The sequence below is a fragment of the Sprattus sprattus genome (assembly GCF_963457725.1).
Source record: "Sprattus sprattus genome assembly, chromosome: 19".
In the NCBI taxonomy this organism is placed as follows: Eukaryota; Metazoa; Chordata; class Actinopteri; order Clupeiformes; family Clupeidae; genus Sprattus; species Sprattus sprattus.
The window spans coordinates 18,925,444-18,948,917 of NC_137917.1; the positions used below are offsets into that span (position 1 = coordinate 18,925,444).

General features: G+C 42.7%; 3 protein-coding genes across 3 annotated transcripts in view; all 3 read right to left on the reverse strand.

The window, feature by feature from the left end:
* Window positions 1-4,924, reverse strand: part of atp8b2 (ATPase phospholipid transporting 8B2) — a gene marked incomplete at both ends in the record, with an annotated part of 39,747 nt that extends 34,823 nt beyond the window's left edge. Inside the window, one exon of the mRNA XM_080858049.1 lies at window positions 4,816-4,924. Within this exon, the coding sequence (XP_080714175.1) occupies window positions 4,816-4,924 (109 nt within the window). The remainder of the gene's footprint in view (window positions 1-4,815) is intronic.
* A 9,784-nt stretch (window positions 4,925-14,708) lies between these two features.
* Window positions 14,709-16,797, reverse strand: LOC308380643 (aquaporin-10-like; the record flags this gene model as incomplete). Its single annotated transcript, XM_080858050.1, has 5 exons — window positions 14,709-14,937; window positions 15,292-15,509; window positions 15,928-16,046; window positions 16,192-16,311; window positions 16,674-16,797. 5 exons carry the CDS (start codon window positions 16,795-16,797, stop codon window positions 14,709-14,711), a joined length of 810 nt encoding a protein of 269 aa, XP_080714176.1.
* Window positions 16,798-18,917: 2,120 nt separating this feature from the next.
* LOC308380644 (aquaporin-10-like) lies at window positions 18,918-23,202 on the reverse strand (the record flags this gene model as incomplete). The annotated part of the gene is made up of 6 exons (XM_080858051.1): window positions 18,918-19,122; window positions 20,173-20,390; window positions 20,862-20,980; window positions 21,354-21,491; window positions 21,892-22,018; window positions 23,116-23,202. 6 exons carry the CDS (start codon window positions 23,200-23,202, stop codon window positions 18,918-18,920), a joined length of 894 nt encoding a protein of 297 aa, XP_080714177.1.
* Window positions 23,203-23,474: the final 272 nt, after the last annotated feature.

The following is a 23,474-nucleotide window of genomic DNA, read 5'->3' on the forward strand; positions in this document are numbered from 1 at the left end:
CCGGGTCAATGAGATGCATTAGCAGGCTGTGTACTGGTGAAGCCACTGAGCCGTGAAATAACTAAATGTCTATAAAGACACGCTGCTGCCCGAGACAAGACAGTACCCTCATTCTGATTGGCCAACCAGCCTATGACTGCTCGGTTCTACGACATACACACTCACACACACACACACAGACACACACATACACACACACGTAAACTATCATATATTTTGAGAATAAAAGCCGTTTTGTATACTTCATATCATATGGAAAACACAAACCGCTGACAAACGAGGGTCTGCAATCATCATGGCGATGCATTGTGTCTAAGCACTTGTGTACGTGATGAAACTGAATTTAAAAACATCTGCTTCTGTGACCTTTTCCCTCTTTCTCTCTCCGCAGACAGGAGGGGCCTTCCGTCATCCCGGTGCCTGACCCATCCTCTGAGCCCGTACTGAGGATGGCAGGCAGACAGACAGGCTCCCTCTCCTCCTCGTTCTCTCCCTCTAAACGCTCCCCTCTCTTGCCCTCTTCTCTCACTCACTCCTCTCCCCCATGCCCCTCCCGCTTGTGCTCTGTCGGCACGTGCCCAATCTTCCTGACTCATCCTCTCCCGATCACCCCTCACATGTACACATCTCTCCCTCCCTCCCTTCCTCTTCATCTCTCTCTCTTTCTTTCTTACCCCTTCCTCATCCCCTTAAGATGAAATTAAATGGCCAGTGTCCCAGCAGCCATCGGTTGAGTAATAATATGAATATAAATATGATAGGGCCATAAATTCAGCATTACTCTGCAGTGGATGACAGTTATACCATATGATGTTTAGGCTGGCAAGCCACAAATCTATACTAAGATACATACTGATGCTACATATACGGCTAATCCTCAAGAGAGTTATGATATGTATGTGTGTGTGAAAATATGTGAGAGTTTCTATATGAAGTTGTGTGTGTATAGGAGTGTGTGTGTGTGTGTGTATGTGTGTGTGTGTGTGTGTGTGTGTGTGTGTGTGCGACTGTCTGTGTGTTTGTGCAAGGGTTAGAATGGGGTCAAAACCGGGGTGTCAGGTCACGTCACGTAACCCCAACAGTACACTCTCACAGTGTGACTAGCGTTATGGCCAAACACCCGAGCATCACTCCACATCATCCTCTTCACACATCCTCCCCATCAGCGCAGCCACACTCCCCTGATGGTGCTGCTGATGCTGAAATAAGCAAACAGCCTCTGGTGCCTCTGGGAGGCCCCCTGACACATGACCTTGTCCTTCAGTATGCCCCCACCAGTGGCTGGCCACTAAGCCTGAAGAAAAAGCCAGACGAATACTCTATGAGGTGCCAACGAGCTTCATACTAGGGCTAAGACATGACAAAATTATGAATTACCATACCATAACCACACACAAAGCAGCATAATGAATAGTTAGACCACACTGCACAATTAACGACGGTGGCACAACATTAACCCTACGAGGTCAATGACCACACAGTGCTGGTAAAAAATAATATCAACCGCATAACACTGCAAGAACCACCTTCACATCACTAAAACGCAGTACATCAAAAGGCCTCAGAGATAACATCCATCGACCATCAGTTCCATTAGGGTGAATATTCTGAAGAGGCGGCTGAAAGGTTCCCAATAAAATAAGGTAATGAAGTGTCACACTTTATGATCAGCGGTCGCGTAATGATATCAAATGGCCACAACTCCCAGCAAACAGCAGTGTGCCAGTGCTTCTCAGCCAGGGTCCGCTTGGCAGGCGGGCTGCTGCACGTGACAGGCTTTTTTTCAGAGGTGCTTTCTGCCGTCAGCAGGCTTGGGGACAATGCAGAACAGTTAACAACACTGCTGCTATTAAAGCAGCCAGCAGCAGTGGACAGAAATAACCTCCAGATGGCCCCTAGCTGTAGCCACACCGCAAGGCCACCCACTAATTCACTGATGTTCACATGTCTCAGCCCATGTATAGTCAAGCATATGTATGGGGTAGAGTGTGTGATAAGGGTATGGTAAGAGGATTGCTGAAAGGAACACAGTTAAACTATTTCTGTCTCAAACAATCACTCCGATTAGCTATGATTCCAGGTATTGACCAACCCATAACACTTTTTTTTTCTTCTACAACATGGATGCAGCGGCTTATGGCAGGAACTTAAATGCAAATGGTGTTCAAAATGAGAAAATGCTAGCTGAATCAATCTTCATAGAATGCTACTCTGCTAACTCTCCCCAAATGCCTGCAAATGTCTTTCACGCACCACTAGAAAGTGTAAAAATGACAGGCCTTTGAAAAGAGGGAAAAAACTACAACAGAACAGGACCTGCAAGAGCGTATTTGCATAAAGCATGATCTCTTCTGAACTGGCCCTGTATCTGAGACAGGAGACACTGCAGCAGCAGAGGGAAGATGGATGCTAAGTGACTAGTCAAGCACTACGTCGTACACCATAACATCAGCAACTAATGTGCTTTTCATTTAGCTTAATGCCCAGGTTTAGCAACCTAGGCTACTTTGGCAGCCCTCTCAATGGAGGTCAGTTGGGATTTGAGGCCCTGCGATGACTGACCAATATCAGGCCTGCGGATAGCAGGGTGCAGGTAGGCAGAGGAAAAGCGGTCACTGACTCACAGGTGGGGAGAAGCCATGTGAGACTATCAGCCACCTTTATCCACGATACTGATCGACTAGGCGGCAATCAGAGGAATCACACTGTGATCAAACCACTTCTTTCAGGATTTAAGATTTAAACACAGTGGAGTTTTATATTCAGTGGAGTTATGAATAGGAAAGAAAAGCAACTGACGGAAGATCGGCTGGCTGGGAATGGCCAGCAAACTGGGTCAGAGAAAGTCACCCAAACTAAAAGACACACTCACCAAGCTGTTACACAGACGGTGACAAGCCCTCCATCTTCAGCTGTCCAATCTGATTAGCTACCGACCGGGCAGAGCTGCCATGACGACTGGCGCCAAGGAGATTGATTAGCAATGCCATGGATGGAGGCTATGGCTCATCTCCCGTCCTAACTGCTTTTTTTTTTTTTGGAGGACGTTTGGGAACACTGACATCATCCAAGAGGAACCAGACACGGGGCTAGCGCTGCGTCTCCGCCAGCCTGTCATAAAGCATCACCAACAGTGAGTCTACCAAGGACTGTCCTCCGGCGGCTTCAGCTCGGGCACAGAGGGAAGTTTTATGGGGTTTGCTCTCTAATGATTTATTCAGTGCGCAAGAGGGAAAAAATACACAAATTAACAAAAATGGACCTTAAACCACTGCCCCTGAACAGTTTTTAGGAAGAAAAAACACCCTCAAGGAAAGAGTGCTAAAACCTATTAAGCAAATGTTCCTGAAACTTAATTTTTCTTAAACAAAATCTTTAAATGTTTCACCTTGAGGAAACGTTACACTTCATTTGGTTGATTCACTGGGTCAAGACAACAAAGTGACTGGCAAAAATCAAGGTTTAAAGGAGGCACTCGCATTAGATGAGCAAGTCTCAAGGGGGCAGCGTGTATTTATGTCTGCATCAGTGTTCAGAGGACATACGCACTTCTCAGAGAGTGACCATGAAGTGTGCGCACACCAGCCACAGCACTTGCAGTGCAGTGCAGTGCAGTGAGCCACTGTCAACCTTCAGCCCCTGTGAACACACACCGTGCACAGACAAACACAATTCAAATCCTATGCCATCACCACTGGAACCACCATCAAAACAGATGCTTTCCCTCCGACAATAAAGATTCTACTTAAAAAATGAAAAATCAAAAGTCTCCTGTATGGAGACATTATATACATATATGAATAAAAAAAAAATTAAACAAAACCCAGAGCAAGCACTGTAGTCATCATCATGTCTAGAGAGCACAGGATTCCCTCTGCTCCCTTGGGAAGCATTAGCATTAGCCTGCCTCCCACAGCTAGGGCAAACTCAGCTCAGCAGCACAATCAGCACCCAGGGGAGCTCTGGCTAGCGTTAGCCATGACGCAGCAGGAGAAAGACAGAGCAGACTCCACGCTCCATCAAAGTGACTTTCCCCCGTTTAAACACACATTAGCAAACACACACACATACACAAACACACACACACACACACACACACACACACACACACACAGAGAGAGGGAGAGAGAACGAAAGGGAGCCACACCATCAGCCCCGCTGGCAAGGCTAACTAGGTGAGAGTGAGTCAGGCTAGTGGTGATGCCAGGGTAAAAGGGGTCTGGCACAGTGACAAACAGTGAGGTGGAAATGACTTTGCATGACTATGTGGCACAGGCTGGGATTTAATTAATGACAAGAGGGAGTGATACATGAAGGTGCAAGGAGATGAGTGACGCAGACACGCACACACACACAAGACAAAGTTGAGCTCATCTAAACACAAATATACACGTTGAGGTGGGGACATTTCAAAACTTTGAAAGGTCACCTAAGCAGGAGAGTATGGACACAGAATGCTTTCACACACACACATACGTGAATGTGTGTGGGATAGTTGAAGTGACTGTGACATGAGAGAGGAGGATCGTGAAGGAATGACAGAGGGAATGAGCATGACAACAGATGGAGAGAGCACAGACTTTTATTAACATAACAGTATTCATCTTTAATGAGGGAAACTGAGAGGAGGGCTGAAAGGCATTAACACAGAAACATTTTCTACATTAAGAATTGTTCCCTAGTTATAACTATTTACTTGCTATATTTTCTTTAGTCGACATAATTGATTGAATATATTTATGTCAGCATTACAAAGCCTACTTTAATTCAAATGGTTTGAGTTTTAGACAAAAGTTTAGCAACACATTTCAGTACCTTTGCCTTTTCTTTTCTTTAAACCGCCGGCGACTTGGTTCTGTTTCTTCCGCTGCAGTGGAAGAACGATAGGGAACCACTTGTCAGGAATGTCTTTAGGGACGGTCATGTTGACGGACTGTGGAGCTGTTCCTCTAAAAGTTTCCGTTACATTTCGTTTGTTTTGACAGATCCAGATCCGTCAAAACGGCAGAGACAAACTCGCGCAGGTCGAGATCGCCACGCCAAATGACGGCACCACAGATGCAGAACGTGTCTGCCGGGCACCGCGAAATTAATTCAATTTCATCTCGTTGCCGCTCTCCTGCCGGGTAGTTTTGCCGCAGACCGTTAAGGTCATTAGGTCTGACTGAGGTAGTCCTGAAGACGTTCTCATCCCGGGATATCTACATCGCGCTGACTCTGTCAATTATGATAGTCTTTGATCCAGATCGGATTACTTGACAGCAGTGTTTCTGACGCAAAAACAGCATTTTAGCAAATTGTACGTGAGTTATAAAAACGTCTGGATTGTCACGGAATTATCTTGTCGCTTGAAAAACGTTTTCATAACTCTGAATAGGTTTCAGCTCTAACGTTTATGAAACAAGAACGAGAAAACTATCTTAGCATGGCCCATTACACTGTAACACAACACCTTGTGGCATCACTCAAGGGTCTCCTCTGGATATTTTGAGCAGACTGCCTAGCCTACTACCCATATAAAATAACACTCTCCCTCACTTCACATCAAACAGAGCACAGTCACTCTAAGTTTGATGCTGTTTTTGTGACCTAATCAGGAAGGCACAAGATTGGTTGAGCACCCAGCCAATGGGAGTGTGGTCCTGACGTTGCTAGGGCAACTGCCTCTGCAGGGGTGTGGGGGGGAAAACAGGTCACTAGAGGAAAGCAACCATCAGCCATCTTGGCTCAGGCGGTAGAGATAGGGGAAACTACCTATGTGAAGGTCTTTGAGCCACCATGGCATCTGGAGAGTGTCAGTTGCAAAAGCTACAGGAGGTCAGTCGTGCCTAAAGTAGGAGGGAGGAGCACTGCAGAAGGCGATTGGACTAGGCAGGAGGACGTGCACATGCAAAGAAAGTGTGTTTAAATTGGTCTTGTGCAGCTGGGAGACACATCCAGAGAACAGCCTCTCTGGTCTGATGCGCACACACTCAGTGCGGTCATAGATTTTGCTGATAACACCCCACTGCATAGTCAATGTGGAAAACATCTATTATACTAAAACTAACACAAACACACACACAAACACACACGCACGCACACACACACACACACACACACACACACACACACACACACACACACACACACACACACACACACACACACACACACACACACACACACACACACACACACACACACACACACACACACACATACACACACACACACACACACACACACACACACACACACACACACACAAATAAACCATTTTTTCTATTTGAGTTTAAGTCTATACAGCCTATCAAAATGTTGTTGTAACACAAATGACTCCTGACAGGCAGTTTAGACCTGACCTTGGGTAACTGCAGTCCTTCTGAGGAGGAAAAAAAAACTTGACACATTTGAATGAAGCCCGCTGTGCACTGTGGTGAATCTGTGTCACATTCTGTTCACCTGCTGTCTCTCTCAAACACACAGAGAAGCCCGCCGGGTGCCAGACGTGCGACACTGTATCTGTGACAGACCCAGAGCAAATCAAAGCAAACACACAACAAGGCCGCCTGCCATAGCGTCAACTGGCAGCCCTTTATTGGTGGCTTTGGTCTGACATTGTCAGACACACATATGCATAAACACACATACACACACATATGTATGTCCACACATACTGACACAGGACAGTAGACAGCACCACTAATGTGTAGCTCCACTGGCTAAAACCTAATGGCAAACCTGATTAGATTCCCAGTGTTTCATGATGAATATGACACCAAGCAATAAGGCCACGAAACTGCATTGACTCTCTACTAACAGCTTACTGATATCTGCAGTCTGAGGGGAAAGTAATGCAGCCATCACATCAGATTCCATGACCTGGATGGAGTTACTAGGTGATGCCAGCCCATCATTAAGAAAGTCATACAGCACACAAATAAATAAATACATAAATAAAACATCAAACACAACACTAAAACAACTCTTATTGTTCCTAAGTCGCACAACATCTACCTGAGGAAAGCACAGGTTATCTGAGCATCTACTCCAGCCCAAAATAGCCTGTGACTCAAGCACGCCCTCAAAGATAACACTGGCCCTGTTTCACCCAAGGGAAGGTCAAAAGCAAGCCCCTGGCACACATACATGCAGCGGGTCTAATGCATGCGATGGTTCTAATGCACGTATTAACACTGATGACCAGTGGCATGTCCTATGACATAGAGCCTTGGTGCGCATCAGTATTGATCTAATGAGGCTTTAAGCCCACTTCCCTCGTAAGTGTGGAAGGAGACCGAACACGTCAGGCATGGCTCAGCAGATTCCTCCCGTCGGCTGTGTACACCAGGCATTGGTTCCAGCTCAACGGAGTACATGTTTATTCAGAAAACCCATTCAAATGTGTGGCATGATCACACTGCAACATGTCTAAACTTGCTGTGTTTATCGAATCACTGCATGGCCCAAACAATTAGTAGAGACTAAATTGATAAAGCAAGAGGACATTTTTGTTGTTGGGTAACCTGCTATGAGCCTTTAAAAAAAATACTGCTGCATTCATGGGATGGTGGCTGAGTCACATGGAGAGCCTTTCCCTCAAAATCTTTGATACATGGATAATGATTTTTCACAGGGGTGACCTGGTGACCTATTTATTTATTTATTTTATGATCCATGAGGATCTCTATGAGTGCTTTTATTCCACTGCAAATAGTCTACTGAAACAGCTCCACTGCAAAAACATTTTCAAATTTCGTTTTATGCAATGAAAGGCTTTCTGAGGAAACCCAGCACACAATACAGCCTTAATGTTATGCATGGGGGCCACCTCTTAGAATCTTCTACTCAGTGTTCTTTTTATTTTGGTTTGTTTGTTTATTTTTTTACAGAACTAGAACAACCCCTACACAGTATGAAAGCTGAATAAATCACAGTAATATCTCATGCAGGGTCTCAAATGCTGTTCCTTTACAAGAACCTCTGTTGAATGTCAGTAGCTGGATGTAACAGGCCTACACTGGACCTCCACCACACACACATGTTAGATGCCATGGGCAGACACACAGCTGCAGGAGAGGAGACCTGTGGGAGCAGCAGCAACATTAGCAGGATTCACAAACAGAGCCGTCTCAGAGAGGACACACACACACACACACACATACACGCACAAGCACGCACACACACTCACGCAGACCTAAATTTAGTTACTGAAAGGGCACAGGTAATTGCAGTACTAATGGCTCATTGTCAAACGCAAGAGAACATCAGGGAAGGATAAACATAAATTGGTTCACCATTTAAATGCTGCACCTGTTTTAAAGCCTTAATTACAGGTTTTATGTATATATATATTTTTTAAACTGTTGCTTTAGTGTAGGAAAGCTATTAACTGATAAATGATCAACATTATTCCAGGCACAGGTCAGGTACAGATAAATGCTACTATAGGTATCATTTTAGTGCATTAGATGGTGCAATAAAAGGCCTGGCAGTCTTCCCAGTAACCAGTACACAAAACCAAACAAATTCTAACTGGCATGAGTTCTGTTCCGTGAGTGTTCGACATGGGTGGTTCACTCTATCCTGAGGCTCTCACACTCAACATTTGAGTCTGGCTGCTTTAACTTAAACAAACACACTAGCCATGGCATACTGCAGTACTGATGACATGTAGTAACCGCAAGGCTGCTTCTTCCAGGAGACTGTCAGAGATTCGCTGGAGCAAAGGGCTTATGTAGGCTAGTATGGCTGGTCAGAAGTGTAAGCGTCAGGTCTTGGCAGAATTTGAACACACCAAGTCAGCATTAGGTACGAAAGGCTCCACCAATAAAGTTAAGTGGACCATTTTACTAGCTTGGTCCCTAACAGGCCTTCAGGGACCTCGAGAGAAAGAAGTTATCACTGCTGTTGTCTCTCGTTTGTCATATAACACAAATATTTTGTAAGATGAGTAAGCTGCGTCTGGCAGTGATTTATTATGGTACATTTGTATGATCTTGCTGTGCTTTTGAAATATATGGTCTTGCCATGAATAGACCTTTGGTTAAAAACAAATTGAAAGTAAATCTAAAAGAGACACTGTGTTTAATGACACTTTTGACTTTGAAAAGGAAAAAATCGATACAGTGTAGTGTTGCAAATTGCAATATTTTTGGGGAAGATATTATATCGATACAGCGGCGCCAAGTATGGCAATTATTATTTATTTTAAATTATGACTTAAATTGTATGCCTCTAGTCAGATAACTTCACTTATGAAGTCGACAAGAGGGCACAAGACCTTGTTCTTCTTTTACGTCACAGGAAATTGGAAAGGAAGCGCCCACATGGCCTTAAACAATCCCAGTATACAGTATATATAAATCACAATGTGTCGCCGAATCGAATCGCAGTACATGATGTATCGTACAGAATAGAATAATAATATCGTATTGTGGCCCAAATATCGTGACAGTATCATGCAGTCGCCTCTGTGGCAATTCACACCCCTACTGGGAACAATCACAAGTGACTTGTGTTTTGTTTGGTTCAAAATAAGTGACACCTGATAAGTGATACCTTTGCTTCAAAGGCAAAGCAAGGTTTTTGCGCATAGATGTGTTCAACACAAACTGACAACCTGACAATGACACAGTCACTGTCACTACAACCTGTTACTAAAGGCATTTGGTTTTGGGGGAAAGGCTATTTTCTCTAAATATTGCAATGGGGGCTCGTAGCCTTAAGCTATCAGCTTAGTGCACTGATTGCGGTGTGAATGAGAAAGCAGAAATAAAAGCCTTACCTGGAGGAGGTCTCTTTCTGAACATCTCCACACCTCAGAGGATTCACAACTCCGTCCCATGAGAGAGTCTACACACACACACACACAAACACACACACACACACCAAAAACACAATCGTCAACAGGATCTCAAGGGTAAGCCAGGGGACACAGACAGCTCTGTCAGGGAATTCTAGGTTATCTAATCTGCCATTGTGTAGCAGAAAAACCCTACAAAAGACCCTCTGGCTATACACAGATTTTTTTGCCCAATTCCGTTTGATTTCTTCTATGATCATGAACATAGGACACAGGCAGGGGGCTTTTACACACATACTTGACCTGTCTAGGTGATAGATCTATGGCGTAATAGGGTGGGGAGTGTGGGGTAGCAGTGCTACTATATCCCCAAACACTATACAGTTTTAAACAAATTTAAGTGGAGATTAACTTCTGGTTTCTGGTTACAGACTGAGTCATTAAGCCGCTTGTTCTGATAATGTCTACATGAACATTGTAAGTCTTGTGGTTTTTCTAAGAATATTCAGATGCTGCCCCAATGGCCACTTTTAGCCTCCTGTATCAGGCTACAATGAGTGACTGTATTTCCTGTTCGGTTCACAAGGCAGGGACGCATCAGTTCACCATCAATGTGGCAAACTCTGTATTTATTTTAAAACCACAGAAAACAAGTTGATATAATGAGATTAACCAAGCTGTTGTTTCATTAACTTTGGCTAGCTGTCTCTAACTACATCTTTGATGTGCCTGTGACACCCTCATAGGCAATTTCTTTTTCCTATAACAAGTCTGAATAATTTCTCTTTCATCGTTAAAAATGTCAAATTCAATGCAATTTCTCATTTAGCCTTACTATGATTTCAATTTTCTTTACTGAATTTCGTGATTCTGTCCGCATCACAGAATTCATAGGAACCGATAGACACAGAACACACTAACATCCAACAGAACAGGACAGAACAGTCTCAGACACACAGAAACACAGAAACACAGAAACACACACCCATACACAAACACACAAACACACAGAAACACAGAAACACACACCCATACACAAACACACAAACACACAGAAACACAGAAACACACACCCATACACAAACACACAAACACACAGAAACACAGAAACACACACCCATACACAAACACACAAACACACAGAAACACAGAAACACACACCCATACACAAACACACAAACACCACATTGCTTACTACTATTAAGTGCCGCAGAGATATTTTAACAGGAGGCCTGCATGGTGCATGACTGGTGATGTCAGTGATACAATGAGAAAGAAAACGACCAATTTCACACAACCTCTTGTGTTATTTCGACCAGACAGACAGGCTGTTTCCCCTCTCTGACTGTATGAAGAGGAACTGAAGCTTTGAGTAAACTGGGGACAAGTCAAAGGGAAAGGGGAAGACAAATCACAGCAACTGCAAACTGGTGATGGAGGTTGTTGTTATTCTTCGTTAATGTACTAATGAGTCACAGAGGTTGTAAAAGTAGCCTGCAGTCAGACTGAATAAAACATAGTGTAAGTAACATTAATTCCATTACATAAAAAATAAATAAACAGGATGTGGATGGGAAAAAAGAGGAGGAAGCAGCTCAACTAGAGTAAGAGTAAGCAAGTGAGGGTACGTTTGCCCTCAGCCTGGCCTCCTGCTGAGGGAATGGGGGTTCGATATTGACAGCTCTCTTCCGGGGGTCTGATGGCCCATTGATCTCAGTATGTCTGTCTCAGAGGTGACGCCAGCTGACACAGACACACACACACACACACACACACACACACACACACTGGCACACACGTACGGTAGCTGTGCAGCACTTGGGCAGGAAGGAGAGGACAACAAGCACACATTAACCTCCATCAGACTCTTATTTTCTACTCCATAATAACCCTGGCCGTGAAACGAAATGCGGCAAAGGACGGCTGAACTGCACACGTAGGTGCCCTATATGGATGAGTTCATAATTACGCTGAGACACGGCCTGAGTGGTTTTACAAGCAAATAATATGCCCACATGTTTCACAAAACATGCTTGCAGTTGCAGTGAACCGTTTGAGAACAGTGCAGGGGGTGGGTAGACTGCAAGCCATGGTCTTGGACAGATAAACAAGGGTAGCTGAAATTGAAATTTAAGTGGAACTGCACATTGAATAGGTATTACAGCATCGTTGTACTAATGTTAGTGGGGAGGGTATGTGTGTGTACAGGACTACATCTAACCAAGCTAACACACACACACACACATACTCACAGATGAGGTGCCATGAGGAAGGCTACCCCTATAGGCATACATATGCAAGAATCGTTTCGATAAACAAATGGAGAAAACACAGCCACTAACAGGGAAACTGGGTACGCGGACTCACATTCACTCAAGCTCACACACAGCCCTCAACTCAAGGTCAAGCAGCCATACAAAGACAGACAATAGCCTACACACACACGTGCACACATACACACTCACACACTCAGGATGCCCTTCTCTATTGAAACAAATACCAACCACCCACACATACACATATTATTTAGATCAGCCTTAGATAACAGGGGCACAAAATCAGGACATTGAAAACCAGACATGAAGGCACATGAAGCACAGTCTAAAATACTAAAGGAGATGAGCAAGGTGTTTTGTTCAATACTGACAAAATGACACCACAAAAACAGTGTGAGTCAATTTCATTGACCATTTCATCGATTCATTACATTCTCAGTACAGAATCTAAAAATAAAATAGGCTACAGTCTTGGCAGATGACTGGCTTAATTAAACCTATACATTAGCACCCATCTTCACACCTCCTCCATGACTGCAATACATTTACAAAAGGATCTAGATTCCTTTTGACAAAAGAGGTGGGTCAAGTGTTATTAGCTAGCTTGGCGCAAAGCACCTTTCTTGGCTGCCGCTCAGGATTCTTTATTTTGTTTCAAGGTGGAATTTGTGCAATTAGAGGATCTTAGTCTTGACCCCCATATAGCTTGCAAATACCTTATACCGGTTGCCGAGCCATAACCAGAAGTCAGCCCATTCAGATAACCTCGATAATGCGATTGGGCACCTATTGCAGAGATTAAAGGAAAGTGCACAAACTACCAAAAAAGCCCTCGGCCGACTGTTTCTGCGCTGACTGGAGTAGCCTACCTACTGCGACTTCATAACGTAATCGTAAATAGGAACTTTCATGTCTAAGTTCAACAAGCAAATAAGACAAATTATGAAATTCAAAATATAACATTGGAATTGTTAAATTATGATAAATACATTTGTGAAGTTGGCTTCCTTTTAGATAGGACTTTGATCAAGCGTCAGACAATCTTCTAACGTTACTGATCAAAATAGTTCACATCGCTACATTAAACTGAATTTATATCAAGCAGGTGACAAATGAGGTAGCCTAGAGGTGGTGTCAAATATACTCGAATAAATGCCTGATTAAGTTTCCATTAGGTCGTAGAAGCATGGTAGGATATAAATGAGCATTAGGCATGACGTTCCATTATCTTAATAGGCTTTCAAGCTAATTAGCTTAATAATTTAGTTATGTGACTGAGATTGGCAATGGTGTACATTACCTACCCTCGTAAAATCTGATCGGGCTAACCAATAATAAACCTTTAATAGCATTGGTTAGATGATTGCAAATGATTAGTTACTTGATAGTTTACGTAACCAACACATCTGGAAAGCTCATATTTTAATTGCTGTACTTTCAACGTTGGGTGGACCACCCGACTTGTAATGTAAATCACCCTTCTAGCCACTTTTGTCGTCTGATGGCGTAAGCTAACGTTACAATAACATTATGCCAAGTAGGATGATGCGGTTTGGGATTCACCAGCCAACATCAGATAGTGGTGAAATGATGCCGAAAATCGTTGTTACACAATGCCATGACAGGTGAGCGAGAGCAGATAGCGTAATGAGGTTCACGTCTACAATGACAGGCAGCTCGCCCACAGCCTTTCATTTAGCAAGACTGCAAAGGTTGACTGACCCCAGTGTTGGGGCAACGTTACCGTTGCTACCGTTAGCTTGCTAATGTAAAAACTAATTGTTGTCTAAACAAGTAAACGACCAATTTACCTTTTCAGCTTCGCATGTCAGCGCTGGTGTATACATGGGAGAGGACCCCAGTTTCCCTTGCTGTCATTCCATTTTGTACATCGGGCATCCTTTCGGTGTTAAGGCAACGTCGGTAAATGTGTTCGCAGGGGTTTCTCCGCTAAAATGACATTCTTGAGAGGTGGGTGAGCTCACAGAACAGACAAGGTAGCGAACGCTGAGAACAGAGGAAACGAGACAGGGAGGAGGGGCGGTGGGCTCCTCTGAACACAAACACCTCTCATTATTGCTTCTGTAAAATCCATCTAACTTTTTATCACACACGTCCTTTTCAAATAATTTATATCATGTAATCAAAACAATAACTGTTTATATTAAACCATTAAGAATTTGACTTATGCAGTTTTGCGGTTGATCTGGTCTACTTTTCTTTTTATAAATATTTTTTTAAAGTAATGAGCACTTACATCTACCATATAAAATATGTTTGCTCAATAGCAAGAGGCAGCTGCGAAAAACAAGTGAAGGTCGAACTAATCTGAATTACTGCTTGGCCATGTGCTCTCTGTTATGGTGTTCTCTTGCTCCCTCTTCTGGTGATAGCAGTAAAAATACTTCCACACACTGAAAGTTGGAGTATTGATGTTTACAGAACAGACGACCACAAACACATTCAAAGTTGGATCAGTACTATATTTTATATAAAACACACTTAAAACAAAAATAACACCATTACAATGACACTCTGTACAAGGTGAAAGTGAAATTCAAAAATCTGTTTAACATGTTGAAAAAAAAATAACACCATTACAGGGGGATTCTGTACAAGAAGAAACTGAGTTTTTAAAATTATTTTCACACATTGTCCGAATTCTCATCCTTTTTGAAGGACTTAAGCACGTTCATGTCCAGGTCAGGCACTTCCAGCTTCAGCATCTTATTGCCAATACAGAGGGCATCTCCATTCGCTGATTCTTTCAGTGGCGGATGATGGATCTCAATGAAGAAGTAGTACAAGGCTGCACCAACGAGAGCACCAACAAATGGTGCCACAAGAGGAACCCAAAACCAACCATTGCCAGCACTAAATGAAAAAAAGATGGTGATGATATTGATAACATGTTACATAACTTGCCAATTAAAAGTGAAACATCAGCCTAACACACAGTCAATGTGTGTGAGTGTGAGTGTGTGTGTGTGTGTGTGTGTGTGTGTGTGTGTGTGTGAGTGTGTGTGTGTGTGTGTGTGTGTGTGTGATTGTGTGTGTGTGTGTGTGTGTGTGTGTGTGTGTGTGTGTGTGTGTGTGTGTTAGTGAGTGTGTGTGTGAGTGTGTGCGTGCATGTGTGATTGTATTTGTGAGTGTGTGTGATTGTGTGTGTGAGAGTGTGTGTGTGTGTGAGTGTGTGTGTGAGTGTGTGTACGTGTTTATGTCTCTTACCTAAAAACCTCACTTCCCCAGCCAACCAGATAGGTGAAGACCCTTGGGCCCAGGTCTCGGGCAGGGTTCAGGGGGTATCCGCAGTTGGATCCCATGGAGAGTCCAATGACCCAGATGACTAGCCCCATTATCAGTGGCTCCAGCTCAGAAGGGGCTGCATTGTTCCTCCGGTCCCCAAGAGCCAGCGAGCACACTATCAGCACAGCCGTACCTATCACCTGAGAGACAGAGAGCAGAAGAGTGTGTGGTGAAGGAAAGAGAAAGGGCATGGATAGAGGGCATGAAGGAGAGAAGAGAGAAAGATAGAGAAAAGATGACGAAAATTAAACTCAGTCAAATTCTATGTAATGCTGTGTGAGCAGTATCCAAAATAAGTCATTAAGATTGATGGGAAGAAATGAGGTGAAGTTATTGCTAAATATAATTTTTCTGTCACCTACATTTATATTTAGTCATTTAGCAGACACTTTTGTCCAAAGCGACGTACAAGGGAGAGAACAGTCAGGCTACGAGCGATAGAGACCTAGTGTAACAATAAATACTATTTTACACAAGAAATAGAAAAAAAGTGCAGGAATGTAACTGCTGTAAGTGCAAGAAGTTAAGTACTAGTAGAAGTGAAAGTAAGGAATCCACCTGATCCACAAAGCCATTCCAGATGCTGAGGTAACCTGCGGGATAGGTGGAGAAGATGTTTGCGGTGGCGTTTGGTCCGGTGACTGCAAATTTCCCCTGGGTCAAGTTCATAATGGCATCTGAGAAGACAAGGGATCTTACAACAATACCATCCTCCACATCTTTTTTATCATCATGATCGCCCCCACCATCATCCCCTCATCTTCATCATAATCTTTGTCATCATGATCATCACTAGGGCATAGACAGTAGCAGCTCTCTTACCATAATACATGGCATAAACAGTAGCTGCTCCACAGAAAGAGCCCAGCATCTGGAAGAGGGTGTAGAGTGGCAGTTTCCTCCACTGATGCTTCCCCATCACACACATGCTGAAGGACACAGCTGGGTTCAGTTGAGCACCTTAATAATGGGGCACACACACACACACACACACACACACACACACACACACACACACACACACACACACACACACATACACACACATGTGTGCGTTAAACAGGGAATAGTTTTGGTTAACACTTATTATCTCATTTAGCATATACTAAGAATCGGAATAAAGTCTATTGAATTGGTCTGAAATTTCAATGAGAAGGTGATCATTTCAGATGGGAGTTAATCTATCAAAACGTTTTTGAAAACTACATTCATGCAACTCATAATATAAAACTCAGAATGATCAGGAACTAAACCTAATTCCCATTTAATAAACAAATACGCCATTAAAATCTGTCACACTGTACCTGACACCCCCCCGCAGATGTACATGGCAAATGTAGTAGCCAGAGCGAAGGCAATTGTGCTGGAGAGGTAGTCCCCTTTAGTGCCTTTACTGGTGATCATCTGGGCCATGGATCCCACACCCATGATCTGCAGGTTTGGACATGGATTAATAAACACAAAAAAACATGAAACTGAACGGCTTTCATTTTTATTTTTTTTTGGAAAAATTACTTTTTTCGTCTCTTCTGGTATCTTCATCATAGAAACCAAAACATGTTTCATGGTATTTTAGGGTTAGGGTTAGTAACTTAAAATAACTTAAAATAACTTTTGGTTTCTTCTGGTATCTAGAAACCTATCATATTAGAAACCAAAACATTTTTCATGGTATTTTAGGGTTAGGGTTAGTAACTTAAAATAACTTAAAATAACTTTTGGTTTCTTCTGGTATCTAGAAACCTATCATATTAGAAACCAAAACATGTTTTAGGGATCTTACTTTTAATGTTTTTCTTTGGTTTAGCTATTGCTTGCATTGTACCTCGTGTCTATGTTGCTTTGTCTTAAAGACTACTTCTTTACTCTTCTGCATCTTTTAATCTTGTAATGCTCTAAACAGTCATGAAAACCACATGAAACTTGTAACGTCTAATGATGACTTGTAGCTGTCGATAAAAGTATTGCCATATATAAAATAGTGTTTGTGCTTTTTTATTATTTTAAGTTAAATTAACTTAGACAGTCTCTTTACTGCTAACACACTGCAGTGTATGAAACTAATGCTATGCATGCACATTTTCTATCAAGAGACATCTTCTGCTTGTTCATGTTTTAACACAAGTACACAATTGTATGTATATGCACATGTCTGTGTCTGTGTGTATACTCACAATCATGATGTATACTCCGAGAAATTCAGCAAGGCATTCCCTTAATAGAGGTTTCATGTTGATGCATAGTCTTCGTGCTCTTTCCATTTTACGATCAAGCTATAAAACCGACTCAAGAACTCAAACGAGCGTATGCAGTGTTTCTGTGGCTGTCTGGCAGGCTGAGATGACATAATGTTTGTGTTGCTCTCCTCATTGACACTTTTTATAACACACTCCAAAGAATGCTACATGTATCATGTCCGAGACAAACATTTTCATCCTAACTATTTCCTTTGCATTCCTGTCCTTGGTCCTTTGTGGCGCGCACATACACAATAGAACATTTACTGAAGAGGACATACAGACCCATTCAAGTCTGTCCTGTTCAATGGCATAGATAACTTAAAGTAGAAAAAAATGCACTCTCAAGCTTGTCTCATTGCTTATATATTTTGACCGGTTTATCCACAGACGCCGAAACAGGTCTGTGACTAAACTGGTCAAAATATATAATCAATGAGACAAGCTTGAGAGTGCGTTTTTTTTCTACTTTAAGTTAACATTCTTTTTCACTCGCACCCAAAATTGCCTTTATTTTGGAAGTAGAGCGCGCCTATCCTTACAAATACAATGTCATAGATAAACATTAAACATGGAGGAGGCTTGTAAAGGCAATGTAATTCCAGATCAAGTTCATGAGTTCCCTTTCAAATGTATACAACTTTTGTAAGGAAGGTGACTTAAATATTTGTAACTTTGTCAAGACTGTCATTCATAGGGATGTAAAAATCATATTTCTACAGAGGTCATATCAGCTACATGTTACACATAGTACACAGACAAAGTAATGATAAACTGGTAAGAGATTTAATTATACCTCTTAGTTAATTGTAAATGAAATGGGAGTGATCCACACGTGAAGATACAGACTTTATATTGGCCTTGCGTCTATTACACACAGTATACAAAAAATAACATTCACAGGCAAAAAAAGGTAATACAGTGCTTAGAAACGAACAAATAAAGCTTTTTTCCAACACTTACTGTGAATGCCTTAGTACATATTTATATTGTCCCTTTTATGGTAAACCAATGTAGATCATTCTTGCAATATGATTCCCAGCAAGCAACATAGAATGGAAAAATAAAAGGTTAGAGTTCAAGCATAAAGTGAAAGTGTAAAAAAGCTGAATGTATAAATGCATGTTAGTATCTGGTCAGTGTGAACACGATCCTCTATCATAAGTTCTTTCCCAGAATATACACGATTCTCTCGTGTACTGATCTGTAGAAGTGTCCGAACTCTCCTGGATGCTAACAAGGAATTCTTGGCTCGTCCAGATGGTGAGGCAGCTTTCGAGGGCTAGCCTTGGCCCAGTGGGCCGAAAGCAGCTATAGGGTCGTTCCTTTAATGATTGTCGATTCAGAGGTTTTCGTGGAGGGATCTTTCAGGTCAGTGACCCCCAGCTCATCTGTGGCCTCCATGGCCTCTGAGTCGTGCAGGTGCCACTGGATGAAGACTTGGTAAATCATGGTCCCAATCACTCCTCCAATCATGGGGGCAACCAGAGGTACCCAGAACCAGTAGTCAAAGCAGCTGTGGAGACAGTAGTTATCAGACTGATGCTGAGGGAGTATGTATGTGTGGGTTCATGTCTGGGTGTACGGACATCAGAATGACTTTAGCTTTAAAGGAGTATATAGTATGTGTGGGTACATGTCTCTGGGTATATGGACATCAGTATAAGTATCAATGTTTTGTGATTGTGTGTGGAGTTATTAATGTAATATCAGAAGTAATATCAATTTAAAACTCAAGAATACATATAAATCAGTAAATACATATGTATCTGTATGCAATAACCTCAAATCTACCTCTAAAAGTGTAATATTTCACAGTAATACTAAAAAAGAATATACAGAATGTGTCAAAATGGATAAAGTCGTATGGACCAGGTCGGTTATGGGGACGTGAGCTGCAGCAGCAGTAGCTACAGTCAGAAGCAAGTGACAGAAGAGAGGAACTCAGTGTTCCTTCGGAACATTCTGATTCTGCTTTCATCCTCATGTGTCCAAATGACCTTTGCAAAAATCTGCTCACATTGTAGCAAATACACCGTTGACATGTCTGTGAAACAATGCAATCTGCTGCGCTGTGAGAGCTCTTTCAAATGCCAGGAGTAACATGAGAAGGATTAAGCCTAGGTGGCATGACTGGAAGTAAACAGATGAAGTAATTGTTTGCTAAAGGAGTGAAATTACATTTAATGTGTCTGAGGAGACTGGCGACAGAAATGGCATACTGTGTCACAAAGAATCAGAAGAAAGCAAGAGTAGGTTTAGTTATTTTATAGTATAATAAAATATATAATACTTAATATAGAATAGTAGTTAAATAAATAGAGCAACAATTTTACAATGGAACCTGGAATAAAAGGAGAGGGAAAACGCTTGGGATTTAGACAAATGTGGAATGCAACCTTAGCCTAAGAGCTGGTGCTTAAGTCTCAAAACACCTGGTTCCAGCGACACAGTCTCTTCTGAAACGCTTAGAAGAGATCCATCCAGTTAAAGATTTTTCATGGTAAATAACTGTAACTAACACACACAGCACAGCACATTCAGACAAGCAAGCTAATAGGCTCACCTGAACACCTCAGTGCCCCAGCCAGCGGTCAGGGTGAAGAGGCGTGGGCCCAGGTCGCGGGCGGGGTTGATGGCCCCTCCACAGTTGGAGGACATCCCCATGCTGATCCCCAAGACGATCACTCCCACTATGGGCGGGATGAGACCGGGAGGGGCGGGAGTGTTGTTCTCATCACCCAGAGGCAGGATGCACATCATGAGCATTGCTGTACCAACAATCTATGGGGACAGAGAGAGAGAGAGAGAGAGAGAGAGAGAGAGAGAGAGAGAGAGAGAGCGAGAGAGAGAGAGAGAGAGAGAGAGACACACATACAGAGAGAGAGAGAGAAAGAGAGAGAGAGAGAGAGAGACACACACAAACACACACACACACACACACACACGCACACACACAGAAACACACACACACACAGCAAGAGAGAGATGTTGTGTAGTAGAAATGACTGCAACATAAAATCCAAAGTTCTTCTATGTGAAACCCAGCATCTTCACTTTGTCATCATGCACATGAATGAGTCTGTCGCAATAATCAGCAATGTCTTTGCTTCAATTGTACAATAGCATAGGTTTAGGTGTTTAAGTGAAAGGAAGCATTGGAAGCATTGAATAGGGTCAGTTTCTGCTGGCTGCACTGATCAAGAGGTGTCTTTCTAAACAGATGTGAACTGGCTCAGGGTGGCTGTCTGATACCTGGTCAAGGAAGCTGCTTGACAGGGAAACATATTCACTAGGGTAAGTGGCAAAAATGGAGGCTGTCTCATTGGGCCCTGTCACCGTCAGAACACCTCCACTGAACTCCATGATGGCATCTGTCACAGTGAAGACAGAGACAATGAGACGGAGAAAACAGATTACAGATTATTCACTTTTGGATCCAGGTGAACAAATACCAAGTCTCTGACACAGATGTGAGAACAATTTGAAATACCATATACAGACAAACCGACGTGTCACAAATATTCAGCCTCAAATAAAGATCTGTACATATGGACAGTGAAATTATCCACATGTGAATGAAATAGACTTTAATGCTACCTATATATTAGATATACTAGATATTTCTCTCCCCAGCTCTGTGTCTCACTGTAGCAGTGTCTTACCCCAATCACAACTTTTTACAGCCACAATTTTGGGAAATTAATTCCAAATGATTAATCACGTCCACGGTGTCGTGAAGCGTACCATAGTAGACGCAGAAGACGAGCCCGGAGGCCAGGTAGGCGCCCAGGAGCTGGGAGAGGGAGAACGGCACCAGCCACTTCCAGGGCATCTTGCCCAGCACACAGAAGCTCAGAGACACAGCAGGGTTCAGATGAGCTCCTGTCACACACCAAACAATCACAAAGAAGACTGTAAAAACATTTACATGTCTAAAATATTCAAATGAATACCACTGAGGATTATCCTCTGTGTGAATACATGGAAGCAGAGTGTGGGAAACAAAAGGTTATGTACAGTTGCCATGTAAAATGGAGATAGATTATATTTTTGTTGGACTTTTCAACTGTTCTTCAGACACTATGCCTCTTGTAGACAATATAGGCTGCCATGTCAGGTGCTATTTCTTAGAGGCGCTTGAGAATTTAGTGTCAAAGACACTCCAACATGCAGCCAGGAGGAGCTGGACATGAGTCAGGTCATTTGCAGCTCTGAGACCATCTGCTCTGCGTCCTGAGCCACTTCAGTCACAAGGGTTGCCAAATGGATGTTGCTGCCATACCTGAGACCCCTTTGCAGATGTACATGGCAGCCATCACCCCGACGGAGAAGGCCATGTTGGCGGAAAGGAACGTACCCTTGGTCTCGCGGCTGGTCTTCACCTGGGCAGCTGCCGCGCAGCCAAACAGCTGTAGCAGAGGGGATAAAGGACAGCGAGTGGGTGAAGAGGTGGATCTCAGGAAAAAAGGATTCTCAAGAGATTTTTTAATGAAATATGGAGAAGAGTATTATTATCATTTAGGCGTATACAGACAAACAGCTATAGCAGAGGGGAAAGGACAGCAAGTGGGTGAAGAGGTGGATCTCGGGGAAAAAGGATTCTCAAGAGATTTTTTAAAGAAATATGGAGAAGAGTATTATTATCATTTAGTTATACACACAAACAGCATCACTGTGATTAGCAATTTGAAAATTAAGATCTAGATATGGTATCTATATCAGATACCGCACTCAATAAGCATGGACACACTCTGTAACTATCATACTTCGTGGAAAATATTGACAACGAGAGGATAATCAAGTCATAAAGATAGTGAATACAGTGAAACAGGATATTGCATTATATTCATGAAGCTTATACGCATGCAAACATTTGAACAATCCAAAGTCAATTCAAGGACATCATCATTATTAAACAATGCATGCACACTAATTAAATTAGTGTTCATCTGCCCATCGTTGTTTTTGTCCAACCATCTGTTTCCCCTGTTTAGTAACCCTGTGTACTAAAGCCCTTGTGCTACTCGTTTGGCTATCAGACCATGCTCCAGAGGAAGCTGTGTAGTGCATTTGGGTCTAGTACTAGTGCCTAGTATCATAGGAGAGTCATCTACATGAGAAAACCCAACAGGGGTGTTGGGGGACTACGAGAGACAATAAACAATGCATGACATGAATGAAAAGATTTGAAGTTTTAGTTCTCCCCCTGTTCAATAGCTTTGAATTCAGGCTGTACAGCTGGGTATCTGCTGTATATTGCGTGGTTAGTTGGACAGCTGTATGCCTGCGTGTGTCCAAAATAAATCTAGCTGTGACAGATGGTATCTCGTGCTGAGGTACAATATTAAAGTATGGGGTCCAGATGTGCACCTGATTTACACAGAATCAGCTAAGAATTTGTCAACAAATCAATGCATAGAGTTTTGTTATGCCACCATTGAAGACAATGTAGTTGCTGAGGTCAAGGCAAGGTGTAAGCAAAATTAAGTTGATGTCAGATACTCACCAATAAAACAAAGGTCCCAAGTAGCTCTCCCATGCACTGTCTGACCAGCTCATTCTTCACAGTTAGCGCTTTTCTCACCTGCCTCATTCTGCCTGCTTCTCCTTGACGATAGCTACTACCTTCTCCTGTGCTCACGTGCGCTCAGTATCCCCCTGCTCTGTATCAAGATCACACACACCAGTTCACACACCTGAGATCACCCTGAAACACCACCACTTCACCACTTGACCATCTTATCCAGTCGACTTTGGTCTGCCAAAAAAAAGTGCTCGTCAGATGCTTACAGTGAGGTTCAAGCTGACCTGTTGTAAATCACGCCATGATGAGGGGGGGAGGGGGGCTATTACAAAGGTCAATGA